This window comes from Mustelus asterias, chromosome 19 (genome assembly GCF_964213995.1).
Source record: "Mustelus asterias chromosome 19, sMusAst1.hap1.1, whole genome shotgun sequence".
Classification (NCBI taxonomy): domain Eukaryota; kingdom Metazoa; phylum Chordata; class Chondrichthyes; order Carcharhiniformes; family Triakidae; genus Mustelus; species Mustelus asterias.
In genome coordinates, this window is record NC_135819.1 from 65,880,803 (window position 1) to 65,901,874 (window position 21,072).

Genomic DNA, 21,072 nt, shown 5'->3' on the forward strand with positions numbered 1-21,072 from the left:
GTTATAGGATAAATTGGAGGGATTGGGACTGCTCTCCTTGAAAGAAGGGCTAATAGGAGTTTTGATCGAGGTGTTCAAAATCATGATGGGACTGAACAGAGTAGAAACTGTTTCCGCTCGTAAAAGGATCAAAAGCGAGGGGGGCACAGATTTAAAGTGATTTGCATAAGAAGCTAATGTGATGGGAGAAAAAAAAACTCAAGTGGTTTAGGTCTGAAATACACTTCCTGGAAGTGTGGTGAAGGCAGATTCAATAGGGGCATTCAAGAGGGCATTAAATTATTTGAATGAGAACTACTCGCAGGGGCAGAGAGAAAATGTGCATGCCCATAGAACTCAGAAGGCAGCAGGACAGGTAGATAAGGTAATTAAGAAGGCATACTTGCTTCTGTTAACCAAGGCAATGAATACAAGAATAGGGAGATTATGACAGAACTGTATAAAATGGTGGAGTACTGTGCACTGTTCTGGTCGCTGCGCTATAGGAAGGAAGCGACTGCACCAGAGAAGGTGCAGAGGAGATTCACCAGATTGTCTGCGCTGGAGCGTTTCCACTATCAAGAAAATCTGGATAGGCGATGGGGGAACCTGATTGAGTTGCATAAAATTATTAGGGGCATAGATAGAGTGGATAGGAAGGAGCCAATAACCAGGGGGCATAGGTTTAAGTTAAGGGGCAGAAGGTTTATAGGAGGTGCAAAGAAAAACTCTCACTGAGGGTGGTGGGAATCTGGAATTCACTGTCTGAAAGAGTGGTTGAGGCAAGAAACGTCACAACATTTATGAAGTATTTAGATGAGCACTTGAAATGCCAAAGCATGTAAGGCTAAAACCAAGTGCTGGAAAATGGGTTAGAATAGATGGGTGCTTGATGGCTGGTGGGGACACAATGAGCCAAAGGATCTCTTTCTACGTTGTAACGTTTCTGTGATTCCAAACAGCCTGAAGTCTGGCAATTATCATTTAAATATAAAGCTAGTGTCATGCATGTGGCCACGGCTAAGGTTAAGCATGTGTAAACTATGCAGGATTGTAAAAAGTTAAAACTGTTAAGACAGAGAAAACTTACATTCATAGTACATGAATCAAATAGTGCCCCGAGGGAATTAATGAAAGTTTTTGCAAGAAGACTTGTTAGATCTCATTTGGAATATGGTGTCCAAATCTAAATTTAATCCCCCCATATGGTGGATGTTAAGAAGCCCAGGGAAAAAATTGAGTGGAGGGCCACTAGAATGATATCTGGTTTATAAAGGTTCTTAGTTATCATGATTGATTGATAGCACTGGATGTTTTTACTGTAGCAAAGCATAGATTTTGGGGCGGTTTAATTGAGGTCTTCAAAATAACAAAATGATTAGGTCTGATCGATGTGGATAAATCAATAAACTTGATCTATAAAAGTTGAAGAGCACACATACAGGCTGTGTGTGCGTTGAACTGCTACATATCAAAAGATTTTTCCTGTCACGGAATTCAATCATTGCAATGAGTTGCTGGTTAATTTGTTAATACTCCTAAAGTTTTCAAAAAGGAGTTGGATCTACTTCTAGCTGTGGCTGATACCAAAGCGCACAAGCTAGGTGGGTACCAGGCAAAATGTCTTCCTATTACTGTATTCTACATCTTGCTCAATTGACTTCAGACATTAGAAAGTAATGTCCCAAATTATTTATTTTACCCAAATTGTCAATAATTCTTTTTCTTCTCTTTGCCTGGCCTAATGGCCTCCACAACATTACATATCTACCAACCCTCTGGTAAGTCAGCCAAGTGGCCATTCTTGGTGTGTGAATATGGACAATAGATGCCAGCACACAAGAGGTGGGAAGCACAGTTTAAGCAAGCTCGATCTTGTCCTTAAATATCCATACATGAGTACCTTCCAGCAGTTCAATGAGAAGCAATTAGCAAGAGACTCTAGAAGATTTATCTCCTGCTTTACCCCAAGTTAATACAATCATGAGGTGATGCTAATACCAATTTACAGTTACAGACAAGTTATTAACCCCACAGTCCCATAAAGCATAACAGATCGCTATTCATCTCCATAAACCTTCAGTCGCTGTATAACAACATATTTATCTAATTCTCTTTAAGAATCGTAACCCAGCATTAGCTGCTTTTGATTAATCATGCCATTACAATCAAAATAGTGGTTATGTGGGCTGAAAACTATGACTTTGCAATGTCCAGTCCAGCAGTATTAAGTACAGGATTGATGCTGCATTTGCTTTCATGTAATGTACATTAAGGCTATTATTTCACAGTTTCAAAGTAAAATTGCAGGGAAAATTAAAGAGCCTGATTAAATATTTACACCCACTACTCTTAGCTGACATTTCACAACTTGTGGGCTGAGAGATATGATTGATAACTCAGAACCACATTTACCAATCTCACACCCCATCCTTGCTCAACAGCAGCTCTCCTTTCACTGCTAGAAACGGTTGGAACATTCTCGGCCAAATTATTGAGCACTGGACTACAGAAAACTTGCATACAGCATTCTGAGAAATTTTCGCTAATCTTATGGCACTCATTTGTGCAAGCATATGGTTCCAAAGAACCTTTTGCTCCTTCAGAGACCCTTTTGAGTCAGCCCCAGCAATGAGCGTTGGCAAGCTACATTGCAGGTCAGCTGTAATGCCCCGACCACCCTAACAGAGATCAAGTAACACTGTGCAGAACTAGGAGCTTTCTGCTGTGAACGGATCAGTTCTTCCCAAGCAGAGCACAATCTTGCCCTCCACAGACAGGGGAAAGACAGTATTATCACCACTGGACAAAAGCAGCTCCCCAAATACTGTATCCAAAACCATGTAAAGCAACAGCTTGATAAAAAGGTGATTCTTTTAAAATCAGCTTTCCCTCTCAGTGGAAAGGCTCTATTCCAGGACTCAATACATAAAAAGCAGATGAACTGTACTAACGTTAGTGATCAGCACCCTCAGGAGGCAAAGATGTCAGAAGTTCAGCACTTGCCACTGCTGAACTTTGCTCTCTGACTTCCCAGAGTTTACATCCAGCAACCCAGGCACAAATACAGAATACAAAAAACCTCCCCCATGCTGTCTCACTGTCATTCTATTTGATTTGATAATCTTGAGGAATCTAGCTGTATGTAATCTATATCGATATAGGAAAGGAAAGAAATGTAGTCACCACCTCCATTTTGTTTTTTTTACAGTGGGAAAGGGAGTGAAACACTGGATAAAAGCAAATTACTGTGGATGTTGGAATCTGAAACCAAAGGGAGTGAAACATTTCTTCCAACAGATCTCTGTGGCGGAGTTGCCAGCATGTTGATAAAGTTAGATGGCTAAGTGTACAAGAAAGACCCTTTCCTTGATTGCGTAACCTAAGCTAGCATTTCAGTACAGAGCCAACAGGGTTGGAGCACTGGAGGGGCCGCTTTTTGTCTGAGATGTTAAACCAAGGCAACCAAGTCAGATATTAAAGATTGCATGGTGTTATGACCCTGGACTAGATCTCCACACTTTTGGTACAATCCAGTTAGGGACCAATAATGTTTTGTTTAACACAGACTATGTTGAGATTCAGGGCATTTGCTAAGTGAATAAAACCACAACATTCCATGGAGTTTGACCATATAACAATAAACTTTACTGTACAAGGTCAGAACAATTAAACAATTTACAACATCTAGCTTAATCAAAATATCTAGCTTATTCATAAAGGCAATTCACCACCACCTTCTCAAGAGCAACTAGGGATGGACAATAAATGCTGGCCTAGCCAGTGATGCCCACACTCTATAAATGATCAGGGATAGTATGAGGTACATGTGAATTAAAAAGAAAACTGTGGTCAAACACACTACACAATCAACGACAAATGAGACCAGATTGGTGGATTCCAGGCGTCACCTTGGAAATCTCTCCAGACACGACTCCAACTTGGACGGCACCCACAGCAGTCCACCCACAGGGTTTCAATCACATGTCCCATGATTCCATTCCCCTGAAATCATGAGTATGTGCTCAAGCACAAGTTCAGCTCTTCAGCCATGGCGCGCACAATACTCTTCAATGGCTTATTTTCATCCCGATGACCCATAGCAGAGTCACCAGGGCTTCTCCCACTTCAACTTAGGGTCTGCCACCTGCACCCCATTTTCTGCTCGACGCCTCACTGCTCCACTTTCTTCTTAACTGGCATTCCAATGTCCTCACTGGGACTCTTCTCTATGATGGTGTAACGCTGTCAGTCATTACGCAGATACGCAGCACGGTAGCACAGTGGTTAGCACTGCTGCTTCACAGCTCCAGGGACCTGGGTTCGATTCCCGGCTTGGGTCACTGTCCGTGTGGAGTTTGCACATTCTCCTCGTGTCTGTGTGGGTTTCCTCTGGGTGCTCCGGTTTCCTCCCACAGTCCAAAGATGTGCGGGTTAGGTTGATTGGCCATGCTAAAATTGTCCCTTAGTGTCCTGAGATGCGTGGATTAGTGGGTAAAATATGTAGGGATATGGGGGTAGAGCCTGGGTGGGATTGTGGTCGGTGCAGACTCGATGGGCCAAATGGCCTCTTTCTGCACTGTAGGGTTTCTATGATACCACTGCCTCAGTGCTAGTGACTGGGTATGATTCCTGGCTTGGTCACTGTCTCTGTGGAATCTATGTTCTCAGTGTCTGCGTGGGTTTCCTCCAACAGTCCGAAAGACATGCTGGTTAGGTGCATTGGCCATGCTAAATTCTCCCTGCGTACCCGAACAGGTGCCGGAGTGTGACGACTAAGGGATTTTCACAGTAACTTCATTGCAGCGTTAATGTAAGCCTACTTGTGACACTTATGAATAATCTTTAAAACTTTGAACCACGCCGCTGTCAGGACAGATGACAATGTGGAGATGCCAGCGTTGGACTGGGTGGGCACAGTAAGAAGTCTCTCAGCACCAGGTTAAAGTCCAACAGGTTTATGTGATAGCACGAGCTTTGAGTGCTGCAGAGACTCACCTGATGAAGGGGCAGCGCTCCGAAAGCTCGTGCTACCAAATAAACCTGTTGGACTTTAACCTAGTGTTTTGAGACTTCTTACTGAGGATAGCTGAGCCCTCATTGCCAGATTGTGCCACCCTCTCCCAGCCCATACATGCATGAAACTGCCAAGGCCTTTCGAGAACTTGGAGCTCCAATGGCACTATGAAGAGTTGAGGATACTTGCATTACCGAAATAGTAATGTGAACCAGCCATTCATCTAATTTTTGTGGAGTCTTGCTATGCATGAAATGACTGAAGCATCTGTCAACAATGACACTGTATTTGTGGCATATTGAGATAGATCCAATATATAAGGTACTGTATAAAATGTAAAGCATCCTGCTTTCACCTTACTATAACATACCTAAATTGCTGTCTAGTATTATACCAAAACCCAGCAGATTATTATTCAAACCATATTAGTTGTCCAGTTAATAAAATACATCACAGCTTGTACTCATCTACAAAACACTCAATCTCGACAAATGGTTTAAAATTGATTAAATCTTCAATTCATTAAAAAAAACCAGCAAGTTCCAATTCTTTAATCAAGTCCATCCCTATCAGCTCTCAGACTTGCATTTGGTCAATCAATCCTTTCTCCTTACATCCATCAGGCCTCTCTTTTACCATCCCCTTCTCCCTAAGTGGCAGATAATGTTTGTAGTAATGGCTAATTCTCCATCCATCCTCCCTCCAACCCATAAGTGCTGCCTGCGACAATTCTGATTAAAACTTACTGCAACACCCTTCAGTGGCTCAACATGTGAACTGCACTGTATGAGCTACTAAAACCACACAGACCAGTTTACATCGAATTACCCAATCAGCCCCACATTCTATGTTGCACCGCAGCACATGTAGATTAATATCCTGTGCTTGCAAAATTCAGAAGATAAGCCCCGACATACGATGCGAGTCTGTGATTAGACAGCACTTGCTGAACAATCCAGATTCTGCTCAGAATTACACTAACAACCAATGTTAAGATCATCAGTTGGGCTTGCAATGTTCCCTTATCCTTGCTACATATATTCATTCACATGCAAGGACCTGTCCTCTGCATGCAGGGGTGGGGGAGGGGGGGGCACTACTTCCTGGTGCATTCTCCATGGCAACATCTCAACCAGAGTCAACTCGCCAAGCAACCAGCCCCTTTTTCTATTTACTGCGAATTGTTGCTCCCTTTGCAATTTGGCATCCTTGTATCTGTTCTGATGAACACGAGATGAAAAGTTTCAACAGTATGTCGCTCTTTTTCAGAAATTCACAAGTAGATTAGGAAGGAGGAATATAAAACAAAGTCAACAAGGATTCCCATTTCCAAATGCTCTCCAGTGACCCCTGCTGGAAAATGTTTGCATGTTTATAATGAGCAAGACACACAGCATCATACAGCATAGAAGGTCATTCGACCCACTGTGCCTGTTTCACGGAATTTGGAGAATGAACATATTTTACCAAATTATTTTCCCCACAGCTATTCTCCCTCTTAAGGAAATGCAATTGCTCAAATGGAACAACGCAGTCCAATTCTTTAATTTATGTAGTGGAGGGAATTGTAGTTTTCAGTTCAACAGCGCCCTCTCATGACAGCACCAAGTTATAAATCTAATTTACTTTATTCTAAGCTAGTTTATGTAACATGCTTTAATATTGCTGGATTGAGGTCTGCTAGTGCAGTCCTAATTCAAACATCACTGCACAGATCATTTGACTTTACTTTGTTCTTTCTTGAACTCAGTTTGTGTTGTTGTCGGCTCTACACCACACAAATTACCAGGAGGCTTAAAAAGATTAAAGCACATCCTCAAGTACTTCACCGTTCCAATGCGCCCCAACAAAAGTACCAAAGGCTTCAGGATACCTGGGTCTGGGCAGTGGCCCAGAATCAAACCAAGAAAAGAAAGTCACCCCAAGTCACATTCCTGCACCGAGGGGCCAGTATCATAACAGCAGAAACAGAAATCACTGGAAAGAGCCAGGCAGCAATTTCAGGTCTGTGACCTTTTATCAGAACCGACGGAAGAATTATGAAGCTGATTCGTTCGTGAAAGGTCACAGACCTGAAACATTCTCTGTCCCTCTCTGAGTATTTCCAAAATCCTCTTTCAAAGAATTCCTACAAGTGTAGAAAAAGGCCATTCAATCCATCGAGTCTGCACCGACTCTCCGACAGAGCATCCGACTCAGGCCCTATCCCCATAACCCCACGTATTTACCCTGTTAATCCCCCTAACCTACACATCTTGGGACACTAAGGGGCAATTTAGCATGGCCAATCCACCTAACCTCCACATCTTTGGACTGTGGGAGTAAATCAGAGTACCCAGACGAAACCCACAGACACTGGGAGAAAATGCAGACTCCACAGTCACCCAAGGTTGGAATTGAACCCAGGTCCCTGGCACTGAGGCAACAAGGCTAACCACTGTGTCACCATGCCACCCCAATTTCTATTTCAGATTTCCAGTATTCATAGCCAAAGTATTTGCTTTTGTATCAGTATCACACTGCAGGCCTCCCGGCTACCAGTCAGCGCAGGATGCTATACAGTCACCCAGAGAAAATGTTTCTAAAATGAACTTTGCCAAAGATGCTCCCACCATTTATAATACAGATAATTCTCCTAATATTGCAATGAACCAAATAAATGACCAGTGAAGCACAAAGGACTCCATCTTTGAGTCAAAAGGTGGTGGGATCAAGTTCCATTCCAGAGATTTGAGTAAAAATCTGAGCTGTCACTTCTGAGAGAGCCCTGCAATGTTGGAGATATTGTCTTTCTGGCACAGAGATGACGACCAGGTGGCTTCCTTCTGTGCTGTGTCAATCTACGAATCTCTGTTCTTCTGTGAACAGCTTGTATTGGAAGTGTCTAGAAGTATATGCAGTAAATTATTTTCAAGAGCAGCAACCTTTGTGGGCAGACTTGGAAGCCATTATGCATGGACCAAGATATCTATTAACAGCAAGGTGAATAACCAATTATTTGTTTGGAAGATTTGGAGAAAGATACATTTTTGATCCGGACATCAGAAAAAACTTCCTGCTCATCAAAAGAACACAGTAAGAGATTTAACAACACCAGGTTAAAGTCCAACAGGTTTATTTGGTAGCAAATACCATTAGCTTTCGGAGCTGCTCCTTCGTCAGATGGAGTGGAAATCTGCTCTCAAACATCTTTAAGACCGGGTTGGCTGTAGAGATTTGCATTCTAATCAGTATTCTGTAACTTGATTTTGTGTCTCTGTGCCCTGTTTGAGCGCAAATTTCCACTCCATCTGACGAAGGAGCAGCTCCGAAAGCTAATGGTATTTGCTACCAAATAAACCTGTTGGACTTTAACCTGGTGTTGTTAAAACTCTTACTGTGTTTACCCCAGTCCAACGCCGGCATCTCCACATCAAAAGAACGCCATGGGGCTGTCAATATCCACTTGAATCAGTAGAACAGGCTACATTTCCGTCCAATATCTAATCAAACAGCACTTGGCCTAGATCGTATGCTTACATTCTGCTGTGGGCCACAACTCAAAACTGACTGTAAAAGTTTCTGTAGGTATGCAAAGAGAAAACAATTGACAAAAACAAATGTAGGCCCCTTTCAATCAGAAATGGGGAAAATTCACAATGGGGAATAAAGAAATGGCAGAGGAATTAAATTTGTCCTTTGCTTCAGTCTTCACAAAGGAAGACATGAATAATGTACCAGAAGTTCTGAGTTTTAGTGAGGAGCTGAAGGAAATCAACATTTGTAGGGAAATGGTTTTGGGGAAATTGATGGGATTGAAGGTGGATAAATCTCCAAGTCCTGATAACCTTCATCCCAGAGTACTTAAGTGGCCCTGGAAATAGTAGATCCATTGGTAGTTATTTTCCAAAATTCTCTGGACTGGTTCCTACAGATTGGAGGGTAGTTAATGTAAGCCCGCTGTTCAAAAAGGGAGGTAGAGAGAAAACGGGGAACTATAAACCAGTGAGCTTAATGTTGGCACTGGGGAAGTTGCTAGAGTCCATTATCAAGGATTTCATAACTCAGCATTTGGAAGGCAGTGGTATAATCAGACAAAATCAGCATAGATTTACAAAAGGGAAATCACGCTTGACAAATATTTTGGAATTCTTTGAACGTAACTAGTAAAGTTGACTGAGGAGAACCAGTGGATGTGGTTTATTTAGACTTTCAGAAGGCTTTTGACAAGGTCTCGCATAACAGACTACTATGTAAAGTTAAAGCACATGCCATTGCAGGTAATGTCTCGGGATGGCTAGAAAGCTGATTAACAGATAGGAAGCAAAGAGTTGGCATAAATGGGTCCTTTTCTGATTGGCAGCCAGTGACTAGTGGGGTTCCACAGGGATCTGTGCTAGGACCCCAGCTGTTCACATTATATATTAATGATTTGGAAGAGGGAACTGAGTATATTATCTCCAAATTTGCAGATGATAAAGTTGGGTGGGTGAGCTGCGAGGGGGATGCAGTGTGATTTGGACAGGCTTCAGCGTCATTGGGACAGGCTGTGTGTGGGTATACGCATGTCAGATGCGGTATAATGAGAATAAATATGAGGTTATCTACTTTGGTAGCAATAATAGAAAGTTGGATTACTTGAATGGGTATAAATGGAGAGAGGTGGATACTCAGCGAGACCTTGGTATCCTCGTGCATCAGTCGTTGAAAGTTAGCGTGCAGATACAGCAGCCAGTAAAGGCGGCAAAACGTGTGTTGGCCTTCATAGCGAGAGGGTTTGAGTAAAGGGATAGGGATGTTTTGCTGCAATTGTCTAGGGCGATGGTGAGGCCACATCTGGAGTAGTGTGTGCAGATTTGGTGTCATAATCCGAGGAAGGATGTCCTTACTATAGGGGGAGTACATCGAAGGCTTACCAGGCTGATTCCTGGGATGACGGGTCTGTCATATGAGGAGAGATTAAGTCAGTTAGGATTACATTCACTGGAATTTATGAGAGAGAGAGAGGGGATCTCATAGAAACTTATAAAATTCAAACAGGGTAGATTCAGAAAGAATGTTCTCAATGGTCAGGGACTCCAGAACTAGGGGTCATAGTTTGAGGATAACCAGTAAACATTTTAGAACGGAGGCGAGGAGAAATTTCTTCACCCAGAGGGTGGTAAATGTGTAAAATTCACTACCACAGAAACTTAGTTGAGGCCAAAACATTGTGCGATTTCAAGAAGAAATTCGATATAGCTCCAGGGGCTGAAGGGATCAAGGGATATTGGGGTGGGGGGGAGAAAATCAGGGTATTGAATTCAATGATCATTCATGATGAAAATGAATGGCAGAGCAGGTTCGGAGGGCTGAATGGCCTCCTCCTGCTTCTAGTTTCTATGTTCTGACTCCAGACTGAGTTAGCAACTGAGTCAAGCTGACCATTTGAAGCGCATCTCAATTACTATTAAGTGATCTTTGAAAGTTTCTTTGCAATTTCATTTTTCTGTATACAGTATATGTTGATTCAACAATATTTGACCTGTACCATGATATTGTTTTCACACTGAGTCCCCAAAATGCAACTTGGTATTCATGCCAGAGCAAGGTTCCAGTCAGTTTTCATTACGCCGAGATATGAGCAGGTGGTCCGAAAATGCGCACCTAGTGCTTTGTGTTGCTATTATTTTCTTCTAAATGAAGAGTCATCGGTTCTGTCAGTTCCTTTCAATCCAGAGTAAAGCAAATAGCCGAAACTATAATTCACGCTCTAATTTAGACGTACAGAGTAACAAATATTCCCCACCAAATGCATCATGAACAGCTGCGTGTTCTCTACTCAGACCTGTACACAGAGCACCAAAAACACCAACATTGGCTCCACCTCAGCTACCACACATCACAAGTTTTTAAACAGGGGTCCATAAAAGGATCTGAGGCCATCAGATTTTTATCTTCTTGGGGCTGAATGAACATGCACCCATGAGCAGTCTTGAATTCTTATTCAATTAAGGCAAAAAATATGTTGTATTAAGTCAATAAGAACAAACATCTGAATGACAGCACCTTTCCTTTGGATTGCTGACACTGCCTCTTTGAAAAATGCGAATGAGGGTATTTTGGGAGTGGCTCTATTTGCAATAAGGTAGTCAGGGTTTCCTTATATGATTTTTTGCATTTCCACCAAAATCAAAGGGTAGGTCCTATGCGTTGGCCATCAAAACACTTGGAAACAAAACTTTGAATCTTCCAAATGATGCACATGGATGGCTCAATAATAACTCCAAGCTTATTGTCCACTTCCTATCACTTATTGAGCAATAGGCAGTCATCAGTTCCACTAGGTTGAGTTTGGGGGATAATGGTGGGCGGCGAGGTGGCAGTGGTTATCACTGCTGCCTAACCAACACCAGGGACCCAGGTTCAATTCCGGCCTTGGTTGACTGTTTGCTTGGAGCGTGCACATTCTCCCAGTGTCGGCGTGGGTTTCCTCCCATGGTCCAAAGATGGACAGTGGAATGGCTGTGATCAGTGCATGGGGTTACAGAGATTGGGCAGGTGAGTGGGCCTAGGTATCGTGCTCTTTCAGAGGATAGAATCATAGAAACCCTACAGTGCAGAAAGAGGCCATTTGGCCCATCGAGTCTGCACCGACCACAATACCACCCAGGCCCTACCCCCATATCCCTACATATTTACCCGCTAATCCCTCTAACCTACGCATCTCAGGACACGAAGGGGCAATTTTAGCATGGCCAATCAACCTAACCCGCACATCTTTGGACTGTGGGAGGAAACCGGAGCACCCGGAGGAAACCCACGCAGACACGAGGAGAATGTGCAAATTCCACACAGTGACCCAAGCTGGGAATCGAACCCAGGTCCCTGGCGCTGTGAAACAGCAGTGCTAACCACTGTGCTACCGGGCCGTGTAGGAAGGTGCTACTTTGATAGGCAGAATGGTCTCCTTCTGCACTTTCGGGATTCTAAGAATTCTATGAGGATGAGACACGAACTGCAGTTATGGTTGACTCAGTTGGAAATCCAAGAAAGATACCGCCACCCTGAAAGTTGTATATTTACCTCCTAGAAGCACATTTCAATCTTTTTTAAACACTAATTTTAAAGCAGTTATCAAACGTGAAGTCAGGGGTCATCAATCTGAAAGAAAACAGCTAAAGATCCAAGATCCATTTCACAATCCACAGACATTAGATTCTGATAGAAATAACAGGGTCAAGAGATTCAAACTTCAGTCATCGTCAGGTTCAGCTCACTGGAGGCCAGGTTATAGCTATCTTAAATACATGTACCTCGAGCCACATTATAAGCCAATCTTGCAGGCAAGATCTTACAAATCCACAGTCAATTTTTAAAAAAACTTCCCGTACATCTTATATTATCAACTGGGGAAAGCGGATTGGTTAAAAGCAGTGATCATGATTTAGATTAATGCATTTGTTTTTAAAACGGTTTGGTTAATTAAAACTGAAATTACAAAAAGTATTTTGCAGCATCAGTCCTCAGAACAGCATTCATTTCTATTTCATGGTCACCCCAAACTGGACAAAGTGACATAGTACAACATGACTTTAGATGGAAAGCTCACTTGAAATTGTACCTTAGACAATGCAAGAGCTTATCTTGAGCAGTCCAATAGCCCTAAACAACGGACAACAGCAACTCTGAAGACAGGAACCCTCCAGTTGGATAAGCAATAACCTTTTTGTTGTTGCTATTTAATGTGCAAAAATCCCACTATGCCTCACTTCAGAAGGTAGATACAGCCAGATATATCTTGTACCAAGCTAAATCACTAAGTAGCTTACTCAGAAAATAACGTATTTACAGAAGATAGTATACCAGTTCAAAAGGATGTCCAGAGCCAGTTCACAATGGGTTAAACAAGCAAATCAATTGGAGACCCGATAAAACGCTTGTAGAATGAGATTTTGAGACTAAGTCTTTCACTGCAGTGCAAGAATGTTGATGGTTCCTTAGGGAAAGTAATAGAAGACCTTTTCAGGTTGCTAAGATACTCAAATACATATTTGCTCTCAATCTGGCAATGCTTTGAGTTAACATTTCTCAACCTAGTTTTCAAATCCCTCCAAAGCCTCTTTTGCAATCTCCTCTGGTCCGACAACCCTTTGCCATCTTATTCTTGCCCCTTGAAAACCCTTGATTTTAATCACTATCATCGGTGGCCATGATATCAGCTGCCTAGAGAATTTCCTCCCTAGTATCAATAGAACTATCAACTTCAAATGGTAAAAACAAAAGAAATATTTACCCTTTGGAAGAAGAGACACGTGCAGCTCTCACAATCAATGTTGTCTGCAATCAGCATGCACCCCGTTTCCGAGCCCTTGCTTTACATGCATAATGCTCCAGTCATACCAGTAGGAAAAAAACTACGTGGACGAAAATCAGTGGAATGAATGTGGCAACCCTGAAATTAGGCAACCGTCTTGTGGTCCACACTCAGAACCCAGATGGGCTGCATGTGGCCCACTGGCCACAGGTTGTCCACCACTGACCCATTCCATTATCTCCTGATATGATTGTGTCAAATTTTGTTTGGTAATACTCCCAAGAAGCACCTTGTAATGTTTTACTATGTTTAAAGGTGCTATATAAATACAAGTTGCTGTTGTTTAAACAGATGCATGCCCATGCATCAATGTTTCCTCCCTGTACCTCATGGACATATAAAACAGAATCACTAATGCACAAAATATGTGACGTTTTTATTTTACAAATGCTTCTGAATATAGTTCGTGGCAAAAGTGTGGTTTGGTAAGGTGCTGATATAACATATCTGCATTTTCAGTGCCTGTCACAATCTCATGATGTCTGGATTAAAGTAAACAGGCTTCCTGACTGGATTAACTAATGACACATTTATTCATAACAACTCTGAAATTAAAATATTTTCATACTGAGGACATTTTGTTTCTGTAGACACCTTAAGCTATTTTGCTTTTAAATGTATTTGTTACTTTAATTGAGTTTGTGGGTTTAAAGCTGAATGAAGAAAAGTTAAAAATAATGGAATGGGTAAAATATTCAATGATTTTGTTCAAGGTCAAAACATCCCAAAGGCTGGCCAGGGACTTCCACCACATGGAATGTAATTTGTTGCCCAGGAGATTTTAGAAGCAGCGAAAATGCAGCGTTCATGGATCTGAGCGATAATAAGTAATTTACTCTTGTTATGATACCAGCTATAAGAACAATGAACAAGTGCGATACTTGTTAATGCACAGAAGTAAAGGTTAAGGAAATAAGCAGCAGGACTCCAAGATTAAACCGAAACACCAAAAGCTTCTTTACAAACTTGAACAAAACAAACACACAAACAATAAAGACTAAATAGGTACATTGAGCAAATAAGATAATGATTCTAAACCATATGACTTTCTACCTTCAACTTAACCCAACAGATTTAATGTTTTTACTGTGGCTTTTACTCAGGCAGGATATTAAACATACTCATTCTGATTGGTAATTCCTTTTTCTTTAGATCTGGCTGCACAGGTCACTGTTCAGGTCTACTAATACAACCTTCTGGTCCAAGTATAGGCATCGCTGACTGTCGCACACCACGATCCACCAGATACATGCAGACAATCCTTTGGTGTATATTCCAAAACCAGACTTCTCTCTTCACCGAGCTACCCAATTCATGGGAATTCCCTCTCTAAACACACGGAGAACTGAGTTCTCTGGTTAAACACAATAAACTAGATGTCTTCAGCCTCGAGGTCAGCTCTTCTCTCAATTATTTTCTCCTAAAAAACAACAAAACCAACCAGCTTTCCTTTCAGAGCAGAGCTCCAACCTCTGCCATTTTCCTCAATGGAAGCCTCAGGGATTTCTTGCTTCTGAAAGCCTCTCAGCTATGTCAAACGTTCAAGCATAGCTTGCAAACACACACAAGCAAACTAAATTAAACCAAAAATTAACAACCTCCAACTGATCTTAAACGGAAATAAAATTGCTACAGCCTTAACCCTTAATACAATCCAAAATAGAGGCAGTTTCAGCACTACCAGAAATCACTTGCCCTACCCATTGATACAACCTAAATATTAGATAATATTAGGATACAATTTCAGCCATGGAGTGCATCAATTCAAGTAAGCAGGATGATTATGAATCAGTAGCCATTCAATTTACATTCAAACACGTTCCCCTATTGTTGTCAAGAAAGCAACAGATCATTTCTTCGATGGGGACAACTGGGTACAGGGGGAGAACACAACCAGAGTTTCTGCTCACAATTGTTAGTTGTTGATTCTTGGCAGAAAGTACACATGGGGATATTCGGTGAGCACCAGATTGAGCTCAGCTTTTGATGCTTTCCATTGTTAAACAGTCTTCTGACATTTACTGCTCAGGCTTACAAAGGAATCCTATTCAGACAAAAACTTCAGGATGGTAGCCTAGCAAAGGTCAATGCTTCTGGGAGCAACAATAAAGTTTAAACACAGCACACCAGGGATTTGAAGCTGCAAGTCTCAACCCACTGAGCACCTGATCTCAACTACAAAGCACAGGAAGGTACCACCTCACCCAGAAGGCTGATGAGAGAAAAAAATAAATCAGAAAGAATCACCTCTGCAGAGCTATATTTTAACATCTCCCCAGTCATGTACTATCCAAACCAATCAAGTGGACAAGATACTCAACATTCTCAATTCAAAGCAAGAATAAGAGCATATACTTTTCAAAAATCACATTAACTCACTCCCACTGTTAATTATAATAATGGACACGAACCTTGGCCACAAAGTGCTTGTCCTTCTGATCCATGTTCGCTGTTGGAGCCACGTAGTCTTTCCAGATCCGGATTTTGCGTTCTTTGGCAGATCTATCAACACAAGAAAGAATATTTCAACTGTATGATTTACCTTCAGCTAAAGAGCACCAAACCCAAATGGTTACTAGGGAATGGAGGGGCTGAGAATGGGATGGTCAGGAATGACAGCTACTGATGCAGCCTAGCAGAGGGGGTGTGATTTGGGCGACCTGGGTGATGTTGAAATCTGTACTAATTTGCACAATGCAGCCACTGTACTTGTCAGAGCTGTTGCTGGTGCAGAGTAACCAATTGCTGTTTCACCTGGAGAAGCTCAGATAGATGCAGGAGTCACCGCTAGAAGTCAGCGGGGATTGAGACTTGTCCACTTCGCTCTCGTACAAACAGAAAAAAAAAAATCGGGCGCATGCATCATGGGGTCTCAGAGCTGGTCCCAGCACTTTCCTGGCAGTCTCCACTCCACTGTCACCATTATGGCCTCGGAGCGCGCGACCCGTTGGGAGGCATGACCCACAGTTTGGGAACCCCGAGAAAGAAAATTAATTTCTGCAATATCCAAATGCTGCATACAAGTAGAAATCCTTGAAACAGCACTGATTTGAGACACACAATCCCGACATGGTTGAATGCAAGGCACGCATATTGAACTTGTCAATTATTTTCCCCCTTAATTTTTGAAAAAAATAGGATGGAACTTTACCTCCCACTTGGGGACCACAAAATGCATGTCCCAGAAAGTAGAGGGAGGGGTGAATGCAACATGAACCTTAGAAATGGAGGCTCAGCAGAGTATGCGAATCTTTGAAAAATGCAAGAATTTTTCTGCATCAAGTCAGAAAACTAGCAACTAGCCAAGTGCAACACACACGTTTATTGGAACTGTATTTTAAATTCTGAGGTCTTACTGTATGTGACAGATTAAAATACACATCAAGAAAACTCAGGTTCATTACAAGCGAACTGATCAATCACAAATGCAAAGACTTTGAGACAGAGTATTAAAGTAAGATTCAGCCAGTGTTATAAACTGTGTGTTTTATTTTTAAACTATCAAGCTCCTCAATGCATTGAACAAGACAGCGTAATTCAGATGCAAACTCAACTAGAACACAATGGGATAACAGTTGCCCATCAAATGTAGCTAGCGAAGGTGACTAGCTTCCTGTTCCAGATGTATGCTGTGTAGGCAGGTCACAACAGCCCATCAGTACTGACTGTTTCAGTGAACTCGTGAAATGGACACTGGGACCGGAGGCCATCTAACTGAACCTAGTCCACTTTTGAGTCAGCATATGCAGGATTGGTTAGTGGAGAAAATTTGGAGGAGTAAAAGTACAAAGATGTTTAAAGTAAAGTTTATTTATTAGTCACAAGTAAGGCTTACATTAGCACTGCAATGAAGTTACTGTGAAATTCCCCTAGTCGCCACACCCTGGCGCCTGTTTGGGTCAACGTACCTAACTAAAACATCTTTCAGACTGTGGGAGGAAACTGGAGCACCCGGAGGAAACCCACGCAGACACGGAGAGAACGTGCAAACTCCACGCATACAGCGACCTAAGCCGGGAATCGAACCTGGTCCCTGGCGCTGTGAGGCAGCAGTGCTAACCACTATGCCACCGGGTAATCCATTAAACTTTCTGCAAAAGTAGCTGCTTTAAACGGACTAATGAAGAGAAGGGAAGGAAGGAAAGGCTGTTAACTGGCACAACAATCCTATCAGAAGGTTGGTGACAAAAATGTTATAGCGTGCTAAAGAAAATACACACACCAGCACCAGAGAGCACTGAACAGAGGAACAATTCAACTACAAAACCATCCAGCCCATACAAAGCAGCACTCCACACCACCGCTTACTGCCATTAGAAGGCAAGCAAACACAACTTATTCACCATTCTACTTAATTGTGTTGATGCAATTCAGTCAGAGAACACATGTCCACCCAAATTAAGATGCAGCTGAGACAAGCCATTCAGAACATCGTTGGAAGGATTTTTTTAAACACTCCTCGGCTAATATTTCCAGGGCTCTCTTTCTGAATACCAGCTTTGGTCTGATCCCAGGAACACACAACAGCCATACGACAAGCATCATCCCACATGAATACATGAATCAATTCACCTGAAAACAGAAAACTAAGATTTAAAACGCAATCTGGTCACAAGGAAACGAGAGTCAGGAACAGATTTCATTGTTGCTGTTAAGATTTCTATCTGTCTGCCTCGGGATGGACTTAACATGCACAAGAGAATCAACACCTCCCACTCACTCAGCAAACACCTCCGCCCAACATTAGCATTCAGCTTACAGGAGATTTTACACTTATGATTGTTTCCAAAAGTGAAAAATCCAATGATTGTTGGGGGGCAAAACTAGGAGAGAACATAAGAAATGGGAGCAATAGAAGAAGCAATAGGCCACAGAGCCTGTGACATGAATCTATAAGATCATGGCTGATATTTTACCTCAACTCCATTCTTTCACCATACCCTTCAAGAGTCTAAAACATCTACCGTGCCTTGAATATACTGAACAAGTGGGAATTCATATTCTTCTTGGATAGAAAATTCCAAAGATTTGCAATCACCAAGTGAAGAAATTTCTCCTCATCCCAGTCCTAAATGCCTGACCCTTCATTCTAATATATAACCCCTCGTACTAGGCTTTCCAGCCAACAGTCATACCAACATGTGAATTAAATGCAGGAGATGGTCACTCAGCCCATCTATCCTGCTCCACCATTCAATAAGATCATAGCGGATCTGATTTTCAACTCAACTCCATTCCCACCTACCCCGATAGCTTTTCACCCCCTTGCTTATCAAGAACCTATCGACCTCTGTCTTAAAAATATTCAAAGACTCTGCTTCCAGCCCTTTTGAGGAAGAGTTTCAAAGACTGGGCTAACTCAGAAAAAATTCTCATCTCTGTCTTAATTGCTTCACATATTTCGATAAGAGCAATTGCTTGGACAGTGATCAGATGAAGTTGAAAACAGAGGGTTGGGGTGGGGTGCCAAATTCTGTCTCCCCAATGAATTAAACACTCAGACAAAATCACGATTGTATTTCTGGCTAAAATTTTGTTGTGTACAAAATATTTTCTACTTCCAAACTCTCTCAATTAAACTATTTACCTTTCACCAGCTCGAAGTTTTTCAGGACCCTGGGTATAAACTGCAATCGACCAGTCAACACAGCGAGCAAATCCTTCACGAAGCAGCAGCTCAGTGATGTTACCATTCTGAGGATGAAATGGGAACTTAGTGTGTTGCTTTTAAAAGACAAAATAAATAAACCACAACATTTTTTTCTGGTTATGTCACAAAACAGAAAAGGCAGTGCCTTCCCTTGTCTTTTTGCCTGCTGCAGACTCTCGCGCATCTGCTATTTACAGCAAAGTCCAATCCAATCATATCCTAGTACAAACCAGCAGAAGAGAGGTTGAAGACTTGCTTTCATTTATATTTGTTTAGCCCTTTGGCGCAACTAGTGCCATAAAATATTAACCATACTGCCCCCCTCAGTTCTTTTCTAGCATTATGTGTTTTCTCCTGAACTTTGAAGCAGATTGTTTTTCTTTCTGGAACCAGCAGATGGCAGAATTGAGTCGTTTCAGCTGGTTTTAATCTTGCTGCTTACAGATCAGGCAGATTCTCACAACAAAGCACAGGTGTCGTTGACAGTGCTATAAATCAGCATGATTGCTCACCAGTTTTTTTGCCTTGTTCCAAACACAGACAAAAAAAGCTGAACTCAAGAGGGGAAGAGTGTATGACTGCCCTTGACACAAAGGCAGCATTTGACTAAGTGTGGCACATAGGAGCACTAGTAAGATTGAAATCAATGGGAATTGGATGGGGAGTGGGTGGAAAAGGCCAAGCACAAAGGAGGATTGTGATTGTTGGAGATCAGTTATCTCAGTCCTGGAACATCGCTGCAGGAGTTCCTCAGAGTGGTGCCGTAAACACGATCATCTTCACTGCTTCATCAATGATTTTTCTTTCATCACAAGAACAGAAGTGGGGATGTTCACTAATGATTGTGCAATATTCAGCACCCTTTGCGACTCCTCAGCTGCTGAAGCAGTCTGTGTCCATATGCAGCAAGACCTGGGCAACATTCAAACTTGGGCTGATAAGTGGCAAGTAACATTCACGCCACACAAGTGACAGGCAATAATCATCTCCAACATGAGAATCTAAGCATTTCCCCATGATATTAACAGCATTACCATCGCTGAATCCACCATCAACATCCTGGGGTTAACATTGATCTGGGCCAACCATATATATAGTTTTGGATAGAAGAGCAGCTTAGAGGCTGGGAATTTGCTGTATCTATATTATGTCTGATCTTGCAAGTGTTTTGTATCATTACAAAAGCTTCCTAATTTTTAAATTTATCTCTGCTTATAGTATACAATCTATATCAAATGGCACAGGGAGAGCATCTGTGATTTGATTTGATTTATTATCGTCACATGTATTAACAGTGAAAAGTATTGTTTCTTGCGCGCTATACAGACAAAACATACCATTCATAGAGAAGGAAATGAGAGAGTGCAGAACGTAGTGTTACAGTCATAGGTAGGGTGCAGAGAAAGATCAACTTAATGCGAGGCAGGTCCGTTCAAAAGTCTGACAGCAGCAGGGAAGAAGCTGTTCTTGAGTCGGTTGGTACGTGACCTCAGACTTTTGTATCTTTTCCCCCCCCGAAGGTCTCCCCTAATTGGTTTCAATTGTCAAAACTCACCGGGTGAAGAATGGTTCCCAGAATGACCTGATTCTGCACACTCTCCAAGATGATCTGAACATCCCTTTGCAGAAGGCGCGATTCTGTGAAAAACTTTGCTTCAGCAGCAAATGGTTCTGTTGTTTCTGTCCCATCAGCGTCACGTTTAAATGTTGGGCACTGTGCAAACAAAAGCGCAAAATAAAGCTAGTAAATTACAGCGAAGGTTGCCTGTTCTGCGTTAGTTGTGTCAGATCACAGACTAATATCCATATTACACCAACAATTATATGGGTAGCATGAGCTAAACTAAGCAGTCTTGAGACATTACAGTCCTATAGCTGTAGCAATAACGCTACAGAAATTTCACTCAAGTTATTTCAGTAATCCAGAAAGAAATCCTGTATAAAAGTTGACTATTTTACAGCCACAGAGTGTTGTCACTTTGTCTCAGCTGATAACACTTCTTTCTGGAACAGGAGGCTGTAACTTTAAGCAGATTATCTGGGTAGGCATTCCAGTACCATGATGATGAGTGTGTTGCATTGTCTGAAGTG

General features: G+C 42.0%; 1 protein-coding gene across 1 annotated transcript in view; it reads right to left on the bottom strand.

The window, feature by feature from the left end:
* snd1 (staphylococcal nuclease and tudor domain containing 1) overlaps positions 1-21,072 on the bottom strand; it is a 909,008-nt gene that overhangs the window by 840,667 nt on the left and 47,269 nt on the right. Inside the window, exons 7-9 of the mRNA XM_078235739.1 lie at positions 20,537-20,695; positions 18,919-19,025; positions 15,743-15,833 (exon numbers count right to left, since the gene is read on the bottom strand). Of these exons, the coding sequence (XP_078091865.1) occupies positions 15,743-15,833; positions 18,919-19,025; positions 20,537-20,695 (357 nt within the window). The remainder of the gene's footprint in view (positions 1-15,742; positions 15,834-18,918; positions 19,026-20,536; positions 20,696-21,072) is intronic.